Consider the following 23089-nt stretch of genomic DNA (forward strand, 5'->3'; position numbering starts at 1 on the left):
TTTGTGCCTCAGTCTCTGTGTTCAAGGTGCGTTCACTAACTGAGTAACTGTTTGTGCCTCAGTGTGTGTTCAAGTGTAGTTTTCTGTTTTTATTGTTGAATACAATTATCTGTTAGGCATAACAGTTGTGTTAATCAGAATGTCATTAATCCTTTGTAATAATGTTTATATAATAATGTTATGTGTTATTTAATGTAATAATGTTTCTATTTATGAGCAGAAGGACCTTGTGACGTCAGAGCTACCTTGCAGTACTTGATGACGCTTTTTCCGAGGAAGTTGTTTGACGACAGCCTTCCACTGATTGTCTACAAACACCAGCTATACAGTTTACTCAGTGACAAAACGCTGGTCGACAAGCAGCTGGTAATGTTATTCCATGTCCACTAACTTTTTCCCATTATGAGTGTTCTGTGAACCCAAGCCATGACCACTTATATGCATAACATGCATGTACAGTGCTAAACCACAATAATGTTCCTTGCACTGATTTAGCATGTAATAGGAAGTATTGTGTTAAAGGAGAATAATCCAGACCTGGGTGATATGATACACCCAGACGCCAAGCCTGGTTTATTCTTGGAACACGTGTGCGTGCAGAAACAGTGGTGACGCCTGCATATCTTATGTACAGCGTGTAGATTTACAACAGATATTCACGCCATGGCAGGTCAGGGCCATTTTCACCATTTTCCATGTCATGTAAAATGTTCAAAATGGCTATTTTAAGTTGAAAGTGGCTCTGTCTTAATACTTTTGTGATTGGTGTCATTAGGGTCTCAAATCAAGAGCTCTGACTTTACATTATAAAGCTTTTACTAAGCTTGAAAATCTTAAAGATTGGAAGACAAAACAGAGCTTGCAGTAGGTTTGAAGTCTACGTGAGAGGTTTTTATTAGGGCTTGTTGTAGCCTAGTGGTTAAAGTGTTGGACTATGCTACCAATCGGAAGGTTGTGAGTTTGATCCCACGTCCACCAAGCTGCCACTGTTGGGCCCCTGAGCAAGACCCTTAACCCTCAATTACTCAGTTGTATAAAAATGAGATAATGTAAGTCGCTCTCGATATAAGGGCATCTGCTAAATCCTGGAAATGTAAATGTTTTTAAATTGCAAATACTACTTGTAATAAGTGAGTACTGGTTAATGTTAGTACTCACTAACCGCATTCTAAGGTCTGAAACCATAGTTTTTAATTCCTTAACTTTCCACTAAGATTAGGACATTGCTTTTTTGTCTTGTTGTTAATAATAATGCATGTCATGTTACCAAAAAAAATGCACAAAACCCTCTCTTCTGAACACAGGCAAAAAATACTGACATTTATAAAGTTTTGGCACTTTTTAAACAGCAAGTTTTGCCTGATCAGCAAATGTGTTTTTATATAACAAATTACTTAAACATTCAACATCTATTTTTTAGAGTGCGTAGAGTGTCTGCTATACATACATAAGTCTGCAACACATACACAAGTCTGCTACACAACAACTAACAAATCAGATCTGTGATATCTGATAGTACCAGATTGCCTTGCCTCATTTTCATAGATGAGAACAAATGCAGGATTGTTCTTGGTAAAAGCAGAGAACAGAACTAACCATAAGAACAACACTAAGTCTTGTATTTTTCTGTGTTGGCAGAATGAGTTGAGGGATAAAGGAGAACTGCTCATGTTCCAGCTGGGCTTCGACACAGACACGTTCGCAGTGGTGTTTACTGAAGACTACAAAGCGAAAGTCTTGGCAGAACAGAACGGAAAAGACACTTGCGCAACCGTCGAGAAATTTTTAGATAAGGTTCTGCCTAACTGCATAGGATTGAGTTTCAGCAAATGTCAAATGCTCACAGAGTTTCTATTCACAGATGCCGAGATAACGTAAGACAATTTATGATGAATAATAATAGCAAGCTGTACCTGCACTGCTCTGGGTTTAAGTTAAATATCTGTTTAACAAACAGGCAGCTTGTGAAGTCAGGAGTGTTGACAGTGAGAGATGCAGGAAGCTGGTGGCTTTCAATTCCAAACTCTGGTCGATTCACCAAATACTTCATTCAGGGTAATGTGAAAAATGAACAGTATTAATAAGTTTGAGGTAAAGGTAAAGTGTTCATCATAACCTACTGTATGTGCCTGTTTTTAGATAAAAGGCTAAAAACAGCATTATAGAATTTCCAAAGCAACACTTCAAACATTAAAAAAAAGCAGTTTAACATCTCCTTACATTGCTGCAGTTGCTCTGGTCGTTCTTTTTCAGGTCGCAAAGCTGTACTCAACATGGTCAAGAAATCAAAATACAATGAAATCCTAAAGGCAGATTTGGAAGCACGTCGGAACAAATCGCAAATCAAACTCGATATCAAGTACCACATTCATGACATAATAGGTGCAGAACTGGTAGAATGGTAAGTCTATATAAGAAGTTTATTTTATTTTTTTTAATATTTATTTACTATGAATATTCTAACATTTTTGTCCTCTATTTTCTAGCATACAGACCACATCAGGGCCTTTATTAAGATTTGTGGACACTTGATCTTCATTCAGCTTACCGGAAATGAACGAACTGAGAAACTTTGATATTTCCTTTTGAGCATCATACAGGAGAAAGATATTTTGTTATATAAAGGTGAGATGGTAAGACGTGCACAACAGGGATATCGATGATGAACTGCATCCAAACATGTCTGTCTTTAATGTTGCAAGACTAAATATGTGTAATGGTCCACCTTGGGGACATTTACCTAAATTTGCTTCCAGTGAGAAGCAGGACTGTGTTGCCTTAAATTCAGTGAGGTTTTTGTTGTTAAACAGCTGGTTGCACAAATTTCTTATTTGAAATAATGGATCTTCTGTTGTCAACTCAACCAAATACGTGTTGCTGTTCACCAATATTTATTTATTTTGCTTAAGTAAAATGAATTAGGTGGCATGATGGTGAGCAGGCAATTGTTCTTGCCTCATAGCTCCAAGGTGCCGGCGTTTTTTCTTCCCACTTGGTATTTGATTTTGCATCTCTAAAAATAACTAACAAAAAAGTGTGAATGAGTTGATTGCATTTAGCTCTGTATTCCTCCAAACACTGTTGATATTGAAAAAGAATGAATAAATAAATAAATTCTGTATCCTGATTCATTTCCATGTAGATTGCAGCCTGTTTGTATTATTGTCCAGATTGGGTCCTATTGCATTTGTGGCTTGGAGGAATGGTCTTGGGACAGTTAATCTATAGATCCAGTCACTTGAGCTGGTGACTTTTTTGATTAGAAAAAGTATAAACATTTATGAATTTTCAGATGTTTGTTACTTCGTTAACACTCATCAGCACAGTAGATAAATGATGGTCAATCATCAAATCAAATAAATCTTCATTACTTATCGAATTGACCCTAAATGAAGCCACATTTAATTCTGCTTTATTTCTGTCACCATTTATGCAAAACAAAATGATTTGGAATATCCCTAAATAAAAAATAAAATAAAAAAAACACACAAAAAAATGGTTACAACATTGGCTCTAATCATGCACACAGACTTGCGATGGCAAATGCACATTGTGTACTTGTATTTTGGGACAGTTACAGGAAGCATGCAAAAACAAGCTCGGAATGCCGCAAGGCATGACATGTTCATCAAGTTTAAACTGTTAGAACCATACTAGTCAGCTGACAGTTAAATGTTAGTGTACAATGTAAAAGTTTAGTTAAAAATATAATTAGCTATGATAGGAATACAAAGGGAAAAAAAAAAAAGGTACTTAAATTCCTTTCATGTCGCAACCAACAGTAGTGTTGCCTTTTTAATGTCCGATATAAAAAGAATGAAGTGAAATTTTAATACAAGATTTAAGGGTTAAGATAAATGTATTCAAACCATTAAATGATGCCGATAACCCTATATAGTGTTTTGTTTTGTGATGCATCAAATTCCCTATTAGTACACGATCTTTTAGACCGCAGGTGAACTTGTTTAAGTTGGATATCCAGGCAGGGTATTAAAAGTAATTCTGATTCTAGCAAATCGGGCTTTATCGTTCATCAAAGACGAGGTATAACTGTGCTCGTACGTAAGTACTTGAGAAACACTGAAGCTATGCTAGCACTGTTATTCAGGACTAATGTTTTACTGTATGAAACGCAAGACTGTTTCACTGTAATACAAACATGGAGCCGGTGACGAGTACAGATTCGTGGTAGGTTCGGACTCTACGGGATTCATTCTTTAAAGAACGTTGTAGTGGTTGCCTGGCTATTGTAGTGCTATTTGGCAAGACCGTTATATTTCATTCCCACAGTGACTTGTAAACAAACAACGAGGGCTCTTAAAAGAAAAACAAGACAACTTCTTGCGGTGTTTTTTTTTTTAAAAATCTGTTGAAAGGCCATATTGATTTTAATATCAGTATGTGTAAGGAAAAATGGATTTGAGGTGATTGTGTCCTTTCCTAAATCTAGAGGTTATGTTCATTTGTGTGAGGATATAAACTTGTAGTCAATGGAAGAAGAAAAAAAAAAAAAAAAGAGTAAGAAAATGAAAAAGAAACAAAAAAAAAAAAAAAAAGAGGAAAACTGGAACAAGTGAACCGTCTCATTCCTATCCCTCAAAATACAGCTGGGATTGTAGGCCTCGCTCACGGTCTAGAGCAGAGAGCATTTTCTCTTCCTCTTCTTCACAGGGGGTGGACAGAGAACAGCTCGAATCGCCTCGTCAAACACTGTCTTAAGGCCGCGCTGCGTCAGGGCCGAGCATTCCAGATATTTCACAGCTCCTGATGGATGAACAGTGAGATGTACAGGGATGTTAATGCTTTAACTAAACAGTCAAAAGAGATGATAGCTATGAATTTAGAAGAGTAAATTATACTCAGTACGTGTTTTTCTTAAGTTCCTAGCACAGTTAAAGAATGCAACGTGCTATGGTCATATCGTACTGTGAGATCTACAAGTACGTGGCTACAAACCCAACAAGCACTTATTATAAAAGATCATAACATGGCATTTACCTTCTTAAATTAACATGCGTGTGTACTATATGCACCTTAAGACAGATTATCGATTACAATTACTACAGCCATAATAAAGCAACATTACTTAACAGACACTTGTGGAAATCTTAGCCTGTGGAAACAAGAGTAATTAAGTGACTCCGTTATTTTGTTTCCTTTTGGTTTGTGTTTTGTATACAAGAGAACTTTCAATACAAAGATATAGTAATGAAATTTGACTTCGAATTTTAAACCACCTGCAAGTGATCCATCAACAGCATGAAATTGTGCTGATTTCAGACTTCAATCTCATGGCATGAAAATGTCAAACCCGGAACACTCGTACTCTGAAAGTGAAATGCAGTAACCTCATACTGCCCACATACCAATCTCTTTAGCCATGGCCAGGCCCTGAGGGTAGGTGATGGGAGTAAGCTTCTTCTCCTTCAGCTTCTCAATGGTATCCTTGTCATCCCTCAGATCAAGCTTGGTTCCCACCAGGATGATTGGAGTGTTTGGGCAGTGATGTCTCACCTCTGGGTACCACTGTACAGAATAAACATATCCAGCCATTACAATCTATCATATCATATATCATATCATATCATATCATATATATATATATATATATATATATATATATATATATATATATATATATATATATATATGAATGAGAGAGAGAGAGAGAGAGAGAGAGAGAGAGAGAGAGAGAGATAGAAAAATGAAATAATGAGCAACTGGTCTCACCTTTGCACGGACATTTTCAAAAGAGGCAGGACTCACAAGAGAGAAGCAGATCAGGAACACGTCCTAGAGTTAAAAAAGAAATAAGTTAATTGCAATGGAATATATGCTTTGTAATACAAGAGCGCGCAGATCAGATTTGTCCTAAATAAGGCTAAAAAGTGTGTCTATGCAGAGAATTTAAAAAGGTCTTACTGTCTGGGGGTAGGAGAGAGGACGGAGCCTGTCGTAGTCTTCCTGTCCTGCTGTGTCCCATAAACCCAGATTGACTGGTTTGCCATCCACCATCACATTTGCAGAGTAATTATCAAATCTGCATAATAAAACACCAGGAGAAAAAGGCCTTTACTGGAAAGTACGTACTTCTCAGGAATATGTGCACCTGAGGCCACAATGAGTAATGAGATCCTTCCCGGAAATGAAAGCTCAGTTTCATTGTGTTGTAAAATATGTTGTTCAATTCAAAATGGTTAGATGCTTGTAAGAGCTGTGTTTTAAAATTCCTACAAATGTTTCCTGTTTATGTTCACAGAAAAAGCGTCTGAACTCATTTCACTGAAAATTCCACTGTGTCTCACCTCTAAATGTTAAAATATCTGCTTAGTATTAGTAGAGCATTAATCTACTTTAAGCTTGCTGTAACTTGCACAAGTTAATAAACATATTGAGACATGTATAGATTTATGAACACAATTTTTCCAACATTAAAAATGAACATCTTCAAACATTTAATAAGCAAAAGCAAACTGCTACATATTACACTGAAAGAAGAAGCATGAACAAACAGTTTCATTTATCTGCTAATAATTTCATTTTGATAAAACAAGGTGAGATACTCACACTGTGGGGATGTACTCTCCAGGGAAAGCATTGGTAGTGTAGCTGATCAGCAGGCATGTTTTACCAACAGCCCTGAAATACAAGAGAACAAATGTAGACACAGTTACTCACCTTATCTCAGCTTGTTTTGTTTTTTTAATCCATTTCAAACCAACTTAAACTTGGATGTGTACTTGCCTTAAATGAAATCAGATTAGAAATCTGATTTCTACTGAGTTACCGAGTTATCACAAGCAACATGCTTCCATTCTGAATATCAGCATGGCTGTGATTTGACTGTAGCAAATACAATCTGGCTGCATGACTGAGTGTGATATTGTTCTTTAAACAAGAAATGAATAATGAGTAAGTGAGATTTCATACACCATGGCCAAAAGTTTTGTTTATTTTTGCTTCACGAGCAGAAACGGGTCACAAAGAAGCCACAATTCTTTATAGCACACCAGCTGGCTTGCACTCATTGCCATTAATAGTGGCACTGGTAAGACTGGTGCCGTTTCTTCCTTTTTATTCAATGGGCCTTTATATTTTAACAGTTACAAATCCTGAGCAGTACAGTTTGCCATGTCACCTGATTAGCAAGTACTAAAGTGAACTATTTTCAATTAGAAAGTGCAATGTAACGTGATCAATAGGAAAAAGTGGAGTGATTCACACAGTTGAAGATTCCCAAAGCTGTTACAAGAAATACGGTCACTCTTGAAACACCACTCAACCAATCAAATCAGTGAACCGAAGCTAACTGCTGTATAATAATCCAACATTCTGCTTTGGGGTAAAAAACAACTCTCCTCTGCTTATTTGCATGGCTACACTGCTGCTCTCAAATCAAAATGACTCCCCCAAGAGGAAAAAAAGACAAAAAAAAAAAAAAAGGTTCCAGAAGTTGAAAAAAGATCAAAGGAAAGTTTCAACAATTACAAAAATCCCTCTAGAAGTCTTTATGATTGAATAATGTCTTGGACAACTGTATTATTAATTAGGGCAAGCAGAGTAAACCAAAGCCATTTTCTCCACTCAATACTCATTCAAGGAAGTGTTAGGATGGTTATGTCAACTTCAATCAAAACTTTGTGATCCGGAACACTACTGTGCATGACTGCATTAAGTATTAACTCTATAATTCATGCATGTTTAAAGATTTTTCATTCAACACGCAAAATATTGATTAGAAACTAGAGTCTCTGTCTGACATACATGCTATTGTATAGCAAATTTCTTTTATTTTAGAATCATTGTGCCCTTCCTTCACCACCGAACACAACCACATGGAGAAAAATTCTCTTTTATTATTTGCACAGCAACTCTATGTACTGAAGTTACATGAATTACCACCATTATACGATTTTAATGACAGGCAAACAAGCCATTGTTATTAGTCATACAGCCAGGCTGTGTCTCGAACCATGCTGCCTAGTGACGGATGAGATCATGAAAAATATTTTAAATAGATGTTTATAACAGGGAAAGCAATTTTAAGGGAGACATTCATAAAAGTAAAACAAAAATGAATTCTACATTGTTTTGATGAACTACTTAAGACGTACATAAATCCTGTTACCAAATCGGTTATAGTTGTTTTGTTAATGAAAAGTCAACCGTGAATGACTTGCGTAACAATGTCTATAATTAATACCCACTCATTATCCACTTGCACATTCATGCAGTTATCTAAATCAGCCAAACACGCCACAGCAGGGGGAAAGAAATCATGTAGATACAGGCATAAAGAGCGATATTAAAAGTTCACATTAAACATCAGAACGAAGAAAAATTGTGATCTCTGAATGTCACAAAAACATTGAACCTCGATGGTGGATGATCTACTGCAGCAAAACATTACATTAAGTTCACTCGACGGCCAAGAACGGGAATCTGAGGCTTTTACGTATACGAGCTTATCCAAACCTGACTGATAGGGGGAATTGTCTTCAGCTGTCCATTTCGGGTGATATGTGCTCATTAAAAGACAGATTCTTGTTCTTGGCTGACAGATGGAGAACTTGATATGCTGTTCTCCCACCTCAAGGTTTAATGTCTTGTACATGCTGGGATGCTTTTCTGCTCCCCACAGTTGTAAAGAGTAATTATTTGAGTTACGATAGACTTGCTGTTCTCTCAATAAGAATAAGAAAAATTTAGCATCAATCGACAAATCAGCAGAATCACTGGGAATCGTCAACCCATTCAACATCAACATATTTAATGCGTTTCAGGGTGGAAATCTCCTTTAATTAAAACTCCTATTATCTTTTACGATGTTCGGGAAATGCAGAAGAGTTTAAAGTCCAGTTTCTAAAGTGCAGTTGTGTGAGATGGGATAAAACCGGGCAAATACACCGACAGATCTCGGCTCTCACGCGCTGGGATGAACAAAGCCACGCCCACTTCTCACTTACAAACAACGTCGAAAGGAAACGCAGTGACTTCCTCATGACCAAATCTCAGGTGAAACGTGTTAATAAACAAAATGCACATGGCACATGTTGAATTTTGTCTGCGGTTACACACAAACCCAGCCATACAACCTGGGTGTTTTTACACTTGGACCAGAACAGGAAATTGTACGTCACTCAAATCTCCTTACGGTTTAAAGGTAACTGCTCGGTAGTTACGTCACAACCCCACGTCCATAAATAAACGTGTTGTGACGATTACTTTTGTCAAACAATGTTAAGTATGGTGCCGTTGACCAAGTTAAAGCATAACCATCATTTTATTGCAATTTTAATAACCACATCTAGCTTCGATAACAACTTATTTCCGTTTTGACCGTTAAAACCTATTACGTCAATCGATGGTTCTCATTTTTATTTTTTTAAATAATAAAATAATCCTTGTGCGCGAGATACAGTAAGGACGGATTTATGTTACCATGGTGAATTTATTCATTTGAATCTAATAAGGAAATTGTTAGCATTAGCGCCGTGTCGGAGTTTTATCCACGGCCTCGAATTTCTCGAATTTTATAATCAACGGAGGTGCTATAAGTATAAAAGACAACGAAAAGGGAAACTTACCCATCTCCAACCACGACACACTTTATGGCCTGCATTGGTCCTCGATGACTTCAGGCGTTTTTCTCTTCTTTTGCGTGGCTTTACTAGCTAGCTTACTGGCTAATTACCTGATAGCGCCCGTGCAACTCGGTAACAATTGGCCAGACAACCCCAGCCTTTATAAGTTCCTTGAAATATCTATGAAAGTTAAAGTTAATATCGTGTACAGTAGTTCAAACACGTTAACTATTAAATGGATCAAGTATACTTTTCACGTCCTTCGAACATTCCACCGTTGGTCGAACAGGAGACTCCACAGAGTAACAGAAAAGTTTGTAGCCACCACCCAAAGGAACAAGCCTCATAAGTGCACGAGCCCGTTTCCGGTTTAGCTCCAGTTATTCAACAATAAAAGTCCTCCCTCACAAAGCGTCCTACTGGAATCACGCTTGCAGACTTTTAATTTGTGTTTTTTTTTTTTTTGTTTGTTTGTTTTTCGACTACATTTGTTTAAAAGCTGTTTCTAACGGATCAAACGCCAACAGCAACTTTTTAAAAAAAAAAGAAATTAGGCCAAATGTTTAAATGCAAAACTTATATTTTTATACCTGCGTGTACCTTTATACTTACATGTAAAATAAATAGAAGTAATAAATCACAAGCAGTGACACACAATACTCCCTCCATAAGTGTTAAATAAACGTATCTTTACAGATTACAGATATCTAATCGCTTTAAATAAGCCATTCCGACACACAGACTGTCTGACAAACCATGTAGCAGGTGTAATAAAAGTTTCAACGTGAATAACTTATTAAAATTGGAATGTGGAACAGAGGATTCATACAAACATACGTTGTTAATAGTGACGTGTGTTGTTTCTCTGTGTTTGAGATATCACAGAGAAGTCATGTTAGTTATTGTGGTTTTATATATCTATATAACAACTAGCATAATAAACAGCCTTTACGGTAACCGGAAGTGCGTCTCGCAATATTTGCTCCGGGTCGAGCAGATAAGGTTAGAGTGTAGGGAGGGTGGAGTAAGAGTTCAGTAAGATACGGATAGTGTTTTGGAGATTGAAGACTGTGAAAACATGCTCACGTAATTCAGGACCCTTAGCCGGTGAAGGAGGAGGGCATATTTGGAGCAGAGGGGGCTAAACGGTGTCTCATGGCGGGACTATCGTACCTGGTGCTCCGCTTTTCGGGATCCGCTGGTCGGACCTACGGTGTGTTTTCTAAAGGACTAACCAGGACTTTGTTGATCTTTTTTGATTTGGCGTGGCGTCTCCGCATCCGATTCCCGTATCTCTACCTCATCGCTTCCATGATGTTTAACGTCCGCTTACAGGTAATAATAATAATAATAATAAGAAGAAGAAGAAGAATATGAATAGCATTTAAATTTATGGTCAATGTAAGCTGACAGTCACATACTAAGACAGAGTGGGGATTCTTTATTAATATTTACATCAAATGTCTCAGATTCCTGTTTGTATTTTCATTAAATGTTACATATAAGATAAGATAAGATAAGATAAGATATACCTTTAATTGTCCCACAAAGAGGAAATTTCTGTTACATATATATAAAAGAACAGGGACATAATATAATATACAGTATATACAACACAAAATATATATAAAAGAACAGGGACATAATATAATATACAGTATATACAACACAAAATATATAAAAAGAATAGGGACATAATATAATATACAGTATATACAACACAAAATATATAAAAAGAACAGTGACATAATATAATATACAGTATATACAACACAAAATATATAAAAATAATAGGGACATAATATAATATACAGTATATACAACACAAAATATATAAAAAGAACAGTGACATAATATAATATACAGTATATACAACACAAAATATATAAAAAGAACAGTGACATAATATAATATACAGTATATACAACACAAAATATATAAAAAGAATAGGGACATAATATAATATACAGTATATACAACACAAAATATATAAAAAGAATAGGGACATAATATAATATACAGTATATACAACACGAAATATATAAAAAGAACAGTGACATAATATAATATACAGTATATACAACACAAAATATATAAATATAATAGGGACATAATATAATACAACACAAAATATATAAAAAGAACAGTGACATAATATAATATACAGTATATACAACACAAAATATATAAAAAGAGTAGTGGTTACACTGAAAGACATATTGCACATAGGTAATATTGCACATTTTATTGCACGTTTTATATAGTTATAACTCCAAGAAGAATGTGCATATGTGACCCAATCTGATTCTTAATTCGTTTTCAATCTCAGTCACTCATGATCTGTGGTTCAAATTGTCCACATTTCAGAGCGCCAAAGTTGGGTCCTTAAGCCAAATCTTTCTTATTTGAGTAATCAATTAACTGTCAGATTAATTCCACAGGCTCCTAAGAACATACTTATTTTAGAAACATTATTGCTTTTATTCATTCATATTCAGTAGGCGTTTTATTCTGGTCAGGGTGTCGGTGGATCTGGAGCTTATCCTGGGAACAATGAGAATAAAGCAGGAATACAACCTGGAATCTGATACCAGGGCATCATTCACATGTATTCACACACTTACTCACAACTAGTGGCAATTCGGCATATCCAATCCTGTACTGGTTTGGCACTACCTCCACATTACGCCCAAAGTCCCCTGGGATAGGCTTCAGGTTCCTTTTGATATTTGGTTATCTTTACTGATGATGTCAAAGTTGACTTTGGTGCATTAGTGCTATAGCATATCAGTACTTTATCCCTTTTGTTTTGTGCAGGTCCACATTGAGATCCATTAATTTCCATTCACAAACTTCTGTTAACTGAAGAGTCGGCATCTCTGGACCAGAAGGCTAATATGCTGCCGTTACTGCTGCTTCGGAAGTCAGTCGAGGTCAAAGGAACCCCAGAACTGGAAGAACTATGGACGCATATACAAAGACGAAGCTGAAAACCTGCCCAAGGGTAGCATACAGAAAAGACCTATGGATACTCAAAAAAAATTTGGGAACATTGAGGGGATATAACAGCTGGTCATCTCACACGGCAGCTCACTGCTGACTGCCGTGGCTTTGGAGTGGAAATCTTTGGGGTGTGTTCTGTGCGATAAGGTTAATGTTTCAGGGAGATACAATTTTGGTTCACTTGTAACAATCACAAATGTGACCAATTATGGTTTGAGCAAATTTTTATTGACTTTTTTTAATAGGTCCACTACAGCTCTGAGATGAGTTCTTAATTGTAGAGGCATTATGATTGTTGCAAGATCACACTCACAATACTCAGATTGTCAAAGGTCAGGGGAGTTCATTTGTTTATGTAGCACTTGACTGATCTTGCACTTTCACTGCATGCCATCTTATGTGCTGATTACAGACTGTAATGAAGTCTTCTTGTTGTTTACTACTTAGTTTATAACAGAGCGTCTCAAGGGACATGTTTTTACATGTATATAAGATCAAAGTTCTGGTTTGTTGGATTTTCTTTTTTTTCCCCCCAGCATCAATGCCATATTTATAGCTTAAATCCTGCAGTAGTCTATAATTTACACTGAGAAACAAAAATACAGAGGGATATATTATCGTTTGGATTGTGGTGCAAAAGCATGTTTTAATATCGGATTTTGAAGGTAATTCAGGTAATAGGACAGCATGATCACAAATTTGGTCATCGTCCTTAATCTGCCAGTTTACCTCGTGCCGATGAGATGGACGTTTGTAACAAGAAGTGCTCTGATGTTTATTGACATTCTTTTTTCCCCATTTCTAATGCTTTTAAAAAATGCTGATTATTAAACTGTTTTATTTTCTTTAAATTGCAGTCCTGCCTTTTGCCTGCAAGTCACTTCAGCTGTTTTTAGATAACAGGAAATGGTACTTTAAAATGTCTTTAAACTTAAATATGATATGGATTTTCTTGTTTATCTTTTGTCAGTGTATTATTTTAAATGTGCAGTTACTTTGAACCGCAAGCAAGTCATGTCATAACCTGACAACAATAAAAGAATGAAGAATGAGTTTTGTTGGCCCTGTTTTTTTCTTTTTTGTTTGTTTGTTTGTTTGTTTGTTTTTAAATGAATTAAATGAATATACCACAGCGCTATTGAATACTCAATTTTGGTTGGCTGAATTGGCTGATTGATTGATAGAAGTGTTTGTTTTGGTGGCGCTGTTGATCAGGTTTGTGTAACAGCAGCTCGGATAGCAGCGGTAACTGTAATTCAAATCTATTTATATTAGTGTGTTTGTGTCGAAAACTGTATTGTTTCTTTAGTAACAGGAAGTAGTATAACCGACAGATGCTACACATAAACAGACTTATAAAATGTAACTGTTGAAAGGGTGAAGTTTTGGTTAACTGGTGATTCTCACAGAATTTTCCCAATTCTTTGGAAGGAGTCTCCAAAAGTCTTAAGACTGTCCTCTCCTAGTGTTAAAAGTCAGAGGTAAATCTTTAGGTTTTCTGACATATAAAAAAGTTTTCCTTGCTCTAAATATGGCAACAGAAAAAGCTGCTTTTTATGTCTTATTAACTTTAAAAGAAAAAGAAAGTCTACTGAAAGAACAACTGTGTGTTGCTATTATGATCATAGGGACTCTGTTTCATTCCACAATATTAAATGAGACTCATAATAAAAAAAACAAACATGAAATAAATAAAAAAATGTAATCATTGTCTATTACTGTGACGCAAGAGAAATAATAATTTCAATAACCATCGTACCGTGTAATTTATTAGTTCCCTATAACATCTGTCATGTTTTATACCTTTTATAATGTGGAAATGTTGTGGATATTCTTACAGACTAGCCCATGGAGGTGGAGATGGAATAGAAGTCCAAATCTAATTTGAATCCTAGTTATGAATCCAGCCTATTTTGTATTTTGCATGGGCAAACAATGGTCTGTAACTTCTAGTTTTTGGCCACAGAGGTGCAGCACATGCACACGATATAAGGAACAACACAGCCAAGAACATTGAGCTGTATTTGTACATCAGCGATACTTGGCTCAGAGTCACCCTGCTGTCCACACAAGGATAGATTGACAGAGGCAGAGATTAAATTTAGCAGTTCTTGAGAGAGAAATTTGTTTTTTAACACTGTAAAATGAATTCCTTCAATCAAGGTTGATTTGACAACTGATTTAATCATTAGAATGTCTTCATGTTGCATAAAGGACAAATATTCTGTCAAAAAAAGGAGGAAATATTGTGTCTGAGCCATGAGTGTTTGTCCTACTGTTATACATAGGTATATATCTTATATGTCTTATATGAAACACCACCTCATATAGAGAAATGATTAACCGCATTTTTGTTTGTGAGTCTAAATAAATCATTTGGTAAGTAAGTAAATATTAAAGATAAAAAAAAAAAATATGAAGTGTACAGTTTACCCCTGTGGAGCTTCTTTTTCTTTTCTCTCCCAGAGCTCCATCCAATGACGTGATCAAAACATATCTAATGGCACGGTTCAATAATGTGTTTCCAAGGCAACGGTCTAAATCATTGTGCATCAACCCTCTCTGCATTAAAGCTACACATATTTAATCTCCTGCACTGAGCACTTAGATTATGAGGTTTTGCAAATGAAAGTGCTTGAAAATGGATAACAAGAGAAAACGATTGAAACAGAACAACATCCTGTGGTATGCAGAAGAGGGTTTATGTTTATTTGAGGTATTATTGCTGTGTAGTTGCCATATTCAAAATATTCATATTATTGCCCAGTGTCAGAAAAGCATGTAGTGGTGTGTTTATGTGTGTTCAGTGTTTTACATCAGGTGCATCCTGTGCAAAAGGTCTGACCCAGTCATGCCCGTGTGTGTGAGCATATGGTGTCTGCTGTGAGTGTGATGTGTGACAGTTGATTTCTTTATGAAAAGGGACATCACATAAAGAAAAGCTAACATATAATGTTGAACTGCAAAGAAAGATATAATGGCTTCAAATAATCATTAATCTTGTGTGTATTCAAGATGTTGTGTATTCATTAGTAGGTACACACATCCATCATATACTGTATTATGATGCATGGTTCATTTGTCTTCAGTAAGAGCGTATCCTGGTCAGAGACATGATGGGGCCAGAGCTTAACCCAGGAACGTTGGAAAACACCCTGGATGGATGGGAATACACCCCGAACAGGATGCCAGCCTCTAAGGACACCATGCACATTCACACTAATTCAGGTTATAGCTGATACATAGCTGATGAGTAGCTGATACGCCTACCTGCATATTTTTGAGAGCTGGGAAGAAACACAAACCATACCAACCTGAGCTCAGGATCAAACTAGTGAGCCTGGTGCTGATTTCTAACTATCTTTAACATAATCTACCATCTCTACATAATGTGTTGGATTAGTAGAGCTAAATGTAATCAAAGCTCATTCCACTAAACGCATCCACAACATGAAGTTCTGTCACTGTCAATAAAACTGTCAGCCTATTTAAACTAGAATTCAATTCCCAAGCATTATGAAGAAAAAGGAGAGCATATCATGGTATATACAGTTCTCCAAAATCGCAATAAATGCACCAGGCACCATATGAATTATAGGAACCGGTTTGGGCCCAGACAAAAGAGACTGGGCTGCTCATATGGTATGTGTCAAAGCAGAAGCGACTGCTCTGTCCATTCAGTCTGCTAATGCAAAGAACATGCTGGAGAGGTAAGTGATAGGCATGGACACAAAGGATGCCGGATGCACTGTGCTTCCTCTAGCCCTGTCTTGCCCCTTTCCGCCGGCTCCAACCCTCCACCACAGGATACCAATTTTTCCTCACAGTTCCCCAGCCTAGAGAGCTACATGTTAGTTTAATGTGCTTGAATTAATTATAGAACAAGACTTTTTTAATTCTTAGATGAAATTATTATTGCAATTCACTTCTCAGTGCAGTTCATTTATTGAACTGTGCTGATTTTGACAGCAGTTGCTCTCTCTCTCTCTCTCTCTCTCTCTCTCTCTCACTCACTCTCTCTCTCTCTCTCTCTCTCTCTCTCTCTCTCTCTCTCTCTCTCTCTCTCTCTCTCTCTCTCTCACTCTCTCACTCTCTCTCTCAAACTCCTTTAACCACAACATGCATTGTGTCTCACAGCAAATGAGGGTATGCTATATTTGACCTGGTTGAATCTGGGGCTTTTGGCTTCAGGGATGGGAAAGGGGGGGTCATTTGACTGGGGCGACTGGAGCATATGCACGAGACAGGGATGCTCCAGTTGCTCATTCAGGCTGCTAGAAGTCGGTCATGTGTCCATCTTCTCTGTTTGACTCTATAATCAGACAGACACATGCTGCCCCAGAGGTGCCAGCCCTCGGCGTGCTGATAGCTAAGTGCATTCTGGCAAAGCCAGGCTATACATTTCACACAAACATACAAATTAATTCTCAATTTGGTGATGGCAGTCAGGAGGACGAGGTGCATTATGGAGGGTATTGAATTGTACAGCACCAACTGTACAATATTAGACTATGCTCTTTAGCTTTTGTCGCTAGGAATAATAATAGCTTTTGTGCACGACCTCTTGCTAGTGATTTGTTCTGTCTGAAGAAGGCTAATGGCAGTGTGATTTTTATGTGAACTATTTATCCAAGGGGCCTAAATTCTGTGGATGCTTCTACACTTTTTTCCCTCACTTTAATAATGTAATATTAGCATGATAATTTTGCATTGTTTCCCCTGAACTGGATAAAAAAGAATTAGGGTCTGGAAAGGAGCATAAAAAGATAATATTGTTTTGATTAGATTTTTCCTTTTAGATGATCACTGCAATGCATTTGCACTTTCACAACAAAGAAGTTATTTTAGGAAAGGCCAAGATAGTGAGTGAAACGAGAGATATTTATTGCAGATTTCATTTGTTACAACTAGTGCACACTTAGAAAAAGGTTTTATCTGGAACCATCTGGATATTCTGAGGATTGTCCTTATTGGTTCTTTGCAGAACCTTACAGCAATGTGTTTGTTTTTGTTTTCGTTTTCTACCAGAGAGAGTTCCAATTAAATTTCCTTCTAGAAGTCAAGAACCTTTTTCAAATCCTATTAATGAGAGAAACAGAACCAACAGAAAGAATATTTTGGACACATTAAAAGCAATGATATACTTGCACTGACTTTTTCTTAAGATGACCTTGCCGTTTCTGTTGAAAGAATCCACACCCAAGGAATGTGGAAAAAAGGGAAAACTAAGAAAACAGAGAGTTTCCTGGAGTGGGCCAGACATCTGCTTTTTGAGCAGGAAATACTCCCCCAAACTGGGGCCACCCCCCAAATTCCCAAACTCTCCTTCTCTCTTTATAACTCCCACTCTTCCAATGAACATTATTTGCTAACTCCTGGAAAGAACTTTCAGATTTTTCTGACAAGATCTGGCAGAAATCTTCAGGACTTTGGATTCAGTCTATGGACTTGGTCCCGGAGGTTCTTCGGTTTTCTGATAAACAATAAAAATTCAGCATTATTAATCCCATAACCGTGGTTATGAGACGGACATCGTGTCTCACCGGAATCTGTCACACTGTTTTACTGAAAAAACAATGGTGATATATATAAATAAATCTCCTTATTCTTTGTACCTCATCTCTGGTCCTTTTGCATTTTTCCATTTGCCATAGAAAACAATAGTAAAATAGATTCTTCATGCTCATTTTAATCAGCATTGGGACCATCAGCTGGGTTGCATTTAAAAAACTAAATCTCATCTGAAATTATGTAATAGCATATTTTGGTGTCCTAAATCTATTCAAATACAAAGATAAGCTTCATTAAATCACCCAATACTGTCCTGAACTGAAAGGGACCCAGGCATCAATTTTGCCCAACAAACACCCCCACGACCCCCACCCACCCAAAAAAGCTGGAATGCTATAATTGAATCCTTGTGTGCAAGAAACTGCAGACTGTAATGTTAATGCAACTCACTACCATCATCCTCTGCTCTTTATGATTATGAGAGGAATATAGTTCTGGTGCAGATTCTTTATCTTATTTTCCACACGTCTATTATACGTGACCTCAATATTCAAATTTCCATGTAGGCAAAAATCTCACTTGGCGTCAGTGGTTCAGACATCATATTAAAAAGCCAGTTCAGTTCCAGGAAAGAGGAGCCTATGTGTGAACTATCTGTTAAGTTTAATGCACTCAAGTGACCCAGACTATTATTTATAAGAATAATAATAATGGTCCTGTATAAACAGTATATTAAGCAGGGTTCATACTGAGCAAGAACTTTATGTGAAAGTCAAGTCTATTGTCTGTGATTTCCATTTATCTCTTAAAGCCGATAAACCGCATTGACAGAAGACTAGCTACACTAACGCTCCCGATCACACATGCACACACAACTTTTCTTTTCTACATTTCTACTAAATAGGTCCAAATATAATTAGGTTCTAAAGAATTTTTTGTGTATGTTAATGCCTTTAGTGGAAAAAGTGTGAATTAAATTTTGGAACCAGTCCGACACTTAGTCATAGCTGAGTGTAATAACATACTATGTCTCATATGCTGCAGGTGTGCACTTTAACTATAATTCACAAAATGCTTCAATTTGTTGGTTATGTGAGATTTAAAATTTTTTTAGCTGTCCTGTCGAGTTTTATGATCATGTTGACTGTACAATCAAGTCAAATTGCGTTTTAATTGTAAAAGGAGTTATGTAAAAAAACCCTCACAGCTAATTTATTTTATGAACATAAAATATGAACATCATCCATCCATCCATCCATCCATCTGTCTGTTCTCTTTACCACTTATCTTACTAAGAGTGACAGAGAGGACATCCCAATCGTACAGGTTGGGGAACAGTGTACCGAGAGCAAATGCCCAAAGCACAGGGAGAAAAACCCACACCCGGGGCAAAAGCAGGAATCGAAACCCTTAACCCTGGACATGCAAGGCAAACCTGCTAACCCCTAAGCCTCCATGTAATTATTAGGAAAGTGATTTAAATATATACATACATATGTTGGATATACTGTATTTTGAAGCCAATCAACCTTTCTTAATGTCACAAAATCAAGTATTACTCACAGACATGCAAGAGTATGCAAGCAGAATATACTCATTGAACAATACAATACAAAATATCTATCTATCTTTTCAAAATATACACCAGCATATCTCCTACTGCAGTGTACAGAAAGAAGTTTATACCTGCTGGGTATCTTGGTCATGATGCATCTCCAGTGGTGCTAGCTATAATGCCATCATCCAAGAAAGTACATCAAAATCTGACCTTCTCCACTTTCTCTGCCAGTTCTGTTCTACTTTCTGAAGCTTCTCCCCCAAAACCACCATCTAAGATGGGTATGAAGCCTGGACAGCTGACCTCCAATGGATAAATGCTGCACAAATGCTCAAGCCAGACACCCTGCACTCAGCAGCCACCTTTGGATACTTAAACCTCTTCCTCTCATAAACAGCTTCCACTTACTCCTTCACTGGGATAGTCAGCTCAATAAGGGACACTGTTTTAGCTGAAATGGGCCTCACCACTATGTCAAGCCAGGAGTGATGTTGAGGTAAGCTCTGGCAGAAACTGGAGTTGGCTGCCAGATTAACCCTTAAGACTGTGTTGGAAAGATGATTAAACATTAGAAACATTACAGGGAATACACCTATACTTTCTGCTGAACCATTGGGAAAGTTTGGGGCCGGGACTCATAAGAGTGATGACTTTGAAACACCACTGATCTTCCTCAACTGTTGCCACCTCTGCCATGACCAACTCCTTCCCATGTTTTCTAATGGCTTTGGAACAGAGCTGCAGAGCGTCTGCCCTACCCTGCTTGGTGGCATTCTGCATGCAACCTGTCAATCACCCTCTTCACTTCTTCTTGAGGTTCCACATATGGCTTGTGCATACCTGGGAATCAACTCACCTAATTAGCGGATTAATAGAACTTTTCAGCTCCAGGACCAGTCTTGCTTTTTTTGTGTGTGCACATACCCTGGTCTAAGCTGTAAATTAAAGTTGAAGTATGTTCAACAACTTTGTGTTCCTCCCAAAGAGGCCTATTTTAAGGGATCTCAGTAGTCACTGTCGTATGTAAGAGCTGCCTTTAATGTCTACCCTGCTTCCTGGTTTAAGTGTCCACGTGACCGAATGTTAAAGCCTGAACCCGAGGTCTTAGTACCACTTTTCTTCCGGTACCAGTTTCTGGACATGATCATAACTTATAACTTTTGCTCCTTTTAACACATTTATTTCTTCTGTATATTCAATTTGTATAACCTTTTCAATTGATGTTTATGTCAGCAGGTTCTCTTAAGTGGGACTGGTTCATCTCAGGGCTAATCTGAACGCCTCAGCGTGCCTCATTAAACCTCATTACCTCGTTTCCTCATCAACTTGTACATTTTATTAAGTCTAACCAGTTGAATTTGGATCCATTTCTTTTTCACTTGAGGTTATTAGATGGGAAAAATCTCAACGTTTGCTGACTCCACCTTAATAATGCAACGACTGATTTATTTACACAGCACTAATACAGGCCAACACGATGAATCACGTGTGTGCCGGTTTGTAGCTGCAAAAAGGGCGGGATGGATACAGTGTAATGACGTACCAAAGGGCAGCTGTAACAGTGATTAATCCCCGCACCACTCGTATTCCTTCAAAGCCCACCTTTTACACTCTGATTGGTTCGGAACTCACACTCGAACACAGTCCTCTGATTCTGATTAGCCGAGCTCGTAGCTCAGGAGGCGGGGCCTGCCTTAAAACCGGTGCGAAATAAGCGCTTTCAGATAAGCCGTGAAAAGCAGATGTTCGAGTCAGTGCTGGTGCGCTGGATGGACAGGTCGCATCACTACTCCGAGTGATTGAAGATCAGAGATTCTTCATCCGTTCACACCGTACAGGGATAAAAACCGTCTCGCAAAGACAGTGAAACACAAATTGTTGGTCCCCGACAGGACGTGTGATGCGAGCCGCCTTTAAATGCAGCCTTCAGCGTAAAATCCGACATTGTAACAGCCATCAGGCTCGGAGCGTTTTATTTATCCGTTTTTTGTTATCACACCTTCCCATTTAGCAGCAGGCATGGATGATGATAATCAAGGTAGGTTTTCTTCTGCTCGTTGTCTGATTGCACATATATGCATTGATCGTATCCAATAACCCATGAGCTGTTCACTTAGATTAGATTAGATTAGATTAGTTTAGATTAGATTAGGTTTAAATGTGTATATTGCAAGGTTATAACGTGCTTCTGAATCCTTCTGCACTCTGATTCTGCTTCTGCACATGCAACGATTTCTGAAGGCCAGGTAATGGATATTAAACCAGTGTTAGTAAGTTTTGGATGGATGGAAACTGACCTGAGATCAGTGTGACTGATGGACATTTGGACAAAATAGTCAAACCTGCACTGTGAAATTAATCCCTATTTAATCTTATGATCCAATTCCGGTGATGATGTAATTGGCTTCACCAACATAATTGGTATACACCAAACTTTATTAAATAAATAAAGATTTTTTCAGTGGTTAGTTTGATAGTTAATTGTTCTAGCTTTGGTTGAAACCTTTAGGCATGGGAAAACAATTGTTGCATGGTTCTACATAAAACATTTAAGTTTTTTTTTTCATTTTTCTAGAGAAAGAAACCAAAGACCCCAAAATACCAGCTGGAATAATTGTTTAAAAACAGTAGTACAGGTGAAGGTCATGAACTACATTTGATTGAGAATCAGCTATCTCTATCACCGTTCTCTTACTTTTCTGCATTTCTATTGCTATAAACTGCATTTTTATAATCTGTTTAAATACCATTCAGGAATTGTTCTCTTTCTCCTTTTTCTGCTTTCTTTTTCACAAATGCACTGATTTTATTTAAATGTCAATAAGACATTTTACACAGGTTTATACATAAGTGGTTCAGATTTAATTGGAAAATGCCAACAGTACTTATAATAATAAGCTTATTATTATAAACCTCTTTGATGCATTTTTACCTATTGCATTATGCATGGAAATTATATTATTCCTGAAGATCTCATACTACTGTAGGCTATGAAAATGATCAAAATGCAAAAAAAGCTTGTTTCGTAATCACACCTTGGATCAGAATCATATAGAATTAAAAAGTGTCTAGAGATTCCTCCATCTTATACAAATTCATACCAAGTAGTATACGGTATCATTATTGAATATTGGCAAAAAATGGATAGAAAGATAGGAATTCTACAGTTACTGTCCACTTTATTAGGAACACATGTACATTAAAGATTGGACAAATATCAGCTTGTCTTTTCAAGTGTGATGTTTGGGTGAGTCTGTGGCCAGTGTAGCCTCAGATTCCTGTTTTTGCTTGTCAGTAAATGAGCCTGATGTTTTCTTATGCTGTTGTAGCTTAAACTTTTCATGGTTTGGCACAATATGCATTCTGAGATGCTTTTCTGCTCACCACAAATGTAAAGAGTGATTATTTCACTTCACACATTTTCTTTTTATTC

At 37.1% G+C, this 23089-nt stretch overlaps 4 protein-coding genes across 5 annotated transcripts in view; 3 read left to right on the forward strand and 1 right to left on the reverse strand.

Moving 5' to 3' along the window:
• stk19 (serine/threonine kinase 19) overlaps positions 1-3141 on the forward strand; it is a 4859-nt gene extending 1718 nt beyond the window's left edge. For both annotated transcript variants that reach the window (XM_060892922.1, XM_060892924.1), the window contains 5 exons: positions 221-366; positions 1639-1874; positions 1958-2055; positions 2254-2401; positions 2487-3141. In XM_060892922.1, the coding sequence (XP_060748905.1) occupies positions 221-366; positions 1639-1874; positions 1958-2055; positions 2254-2401; positions 2487-2532 (674 nt within the window). In that variant the 3' untranslated portion in view covers positions 2533-3141. The remainder of the gene's footprint in view (positions 1-220; positions 367-1638; positions 1875-1957; positions 2056-2253; positions 2402-2486) is intronic.
• A 255-nt stretch (positions 3142-3396) lies between these two features.
• Positions 3397-9936, reverse strand: rac1b (Rac family small GTPase 1b). Its single transcript, XM_060892925.1, has 6 exons — positions 9588-9936; positions 6568-6639; positions 5923-6040; positions 5731-5793; positions 5367-5526; positions 3397-4764 (listed from the first exon to the last, which is right to left on the reverse strand). The coding sequence occupies exons 1-6, from the start codon at positions 9620-9622 to the stop codon at positions 4634-4636; spliced, it is 579 nt and encodes a 192-aa protein (XP_060748908.1). The 5' UTR covers positions 9623-9936; the 3' UTR covers positions 3397-4633.
• A 617-nt stretch (positions 9937-10553) lies between these two features.
• Positions 10554-13639, forward strand: LOC132861416 (small integral membrane protein 10-like protein 2A). Its single transcript, XM_060892926.1, has 2 exons — positions 10554-10919; positions 12402-13639. Exons 1-2 carry the CDS (start codon positions 10740-10742, stop codon positions 12420-12422), a joined length of 201 nt encoding a protein of 66 aa, XP_060748909.1. The 5' UTR covers positions 10554-10739; the 3' UTR covers positions 12423-13639.
• A 7773-nt stretch (positions 13640-21412) lies between these two features.
• cyth3b (cytohesin 3b) overlaps positions 21413-23089 on the forward strand; it is a 41796-nt gene continuing 40119 nt past the window's right edge. Inside the window, exon 1 of the mRNA XM_060892428.1 lies at positions 21413-21694. Within this exon, the coding sequence (XP_060748411.1) occupies positions 21676-21694 (19 nt within the window). The 5' untranslated portion in view covers positions 21413-21675. The remainder of the gene's footprint in view (positions 21695-23089) is intronic.

Source organism: Tachysurus vachellii, chromosome 18, assembly GCF_030014155.1.
Source record: "Tachysurus vachellii isolate PV-2020 chromosome 18, HZAU_Pvac_v1, whole genome shotgun sequence".
Lineage (NCBI taxonomy): Eukaryota > Metazoa > Chordata > Actinopteri > Siluriformes > Bagridae > Tachysurus > Tachysurus vachellii.

What these genes read in the sequence shown, in the direction of transcription:
- rac1b (XM_060892925.1), bottom strand. Translation starts at nt 9,622, where the DNA reads ATGCAGGCCATAAAGTGTGTCGTGGTTGGAGATGG. An exon ending in TGTGTCGTGGTTGGAGATGG is followed by an intron (nt 6,640 to 9,587) that starts GTAAGTTTCCCT and finishes CTTGTATTTCAG; the next exon opens with GGCTGTTGGTAAAACATGCC. An exon ending in GGAGAGTACATCCCCACAGT is followed by an intron (nt 6,041 to 6,567) that starts GTGAGTATCTCA and finishes TTTATTATGCAG; the next exon opens with ATTTGATAATTACTCTGCAA.
- LOC132861416 (XM_060892926.1), top strand. Translation starts at nt 10,740, where the DNA reads ATGGCGGGACTATCGTACCTGGTGCTCCGCTTTTCGGGATCCGCTGGT. An exon ending in TGTTTAACGTCCGCTTACAG is followed by an intron (nt 10,920 to 12,401) that starts GTAATAATAATA and finishes TGTTTTGTGCAG; the next exon opens with GTCCACATTGAGATCCATTA.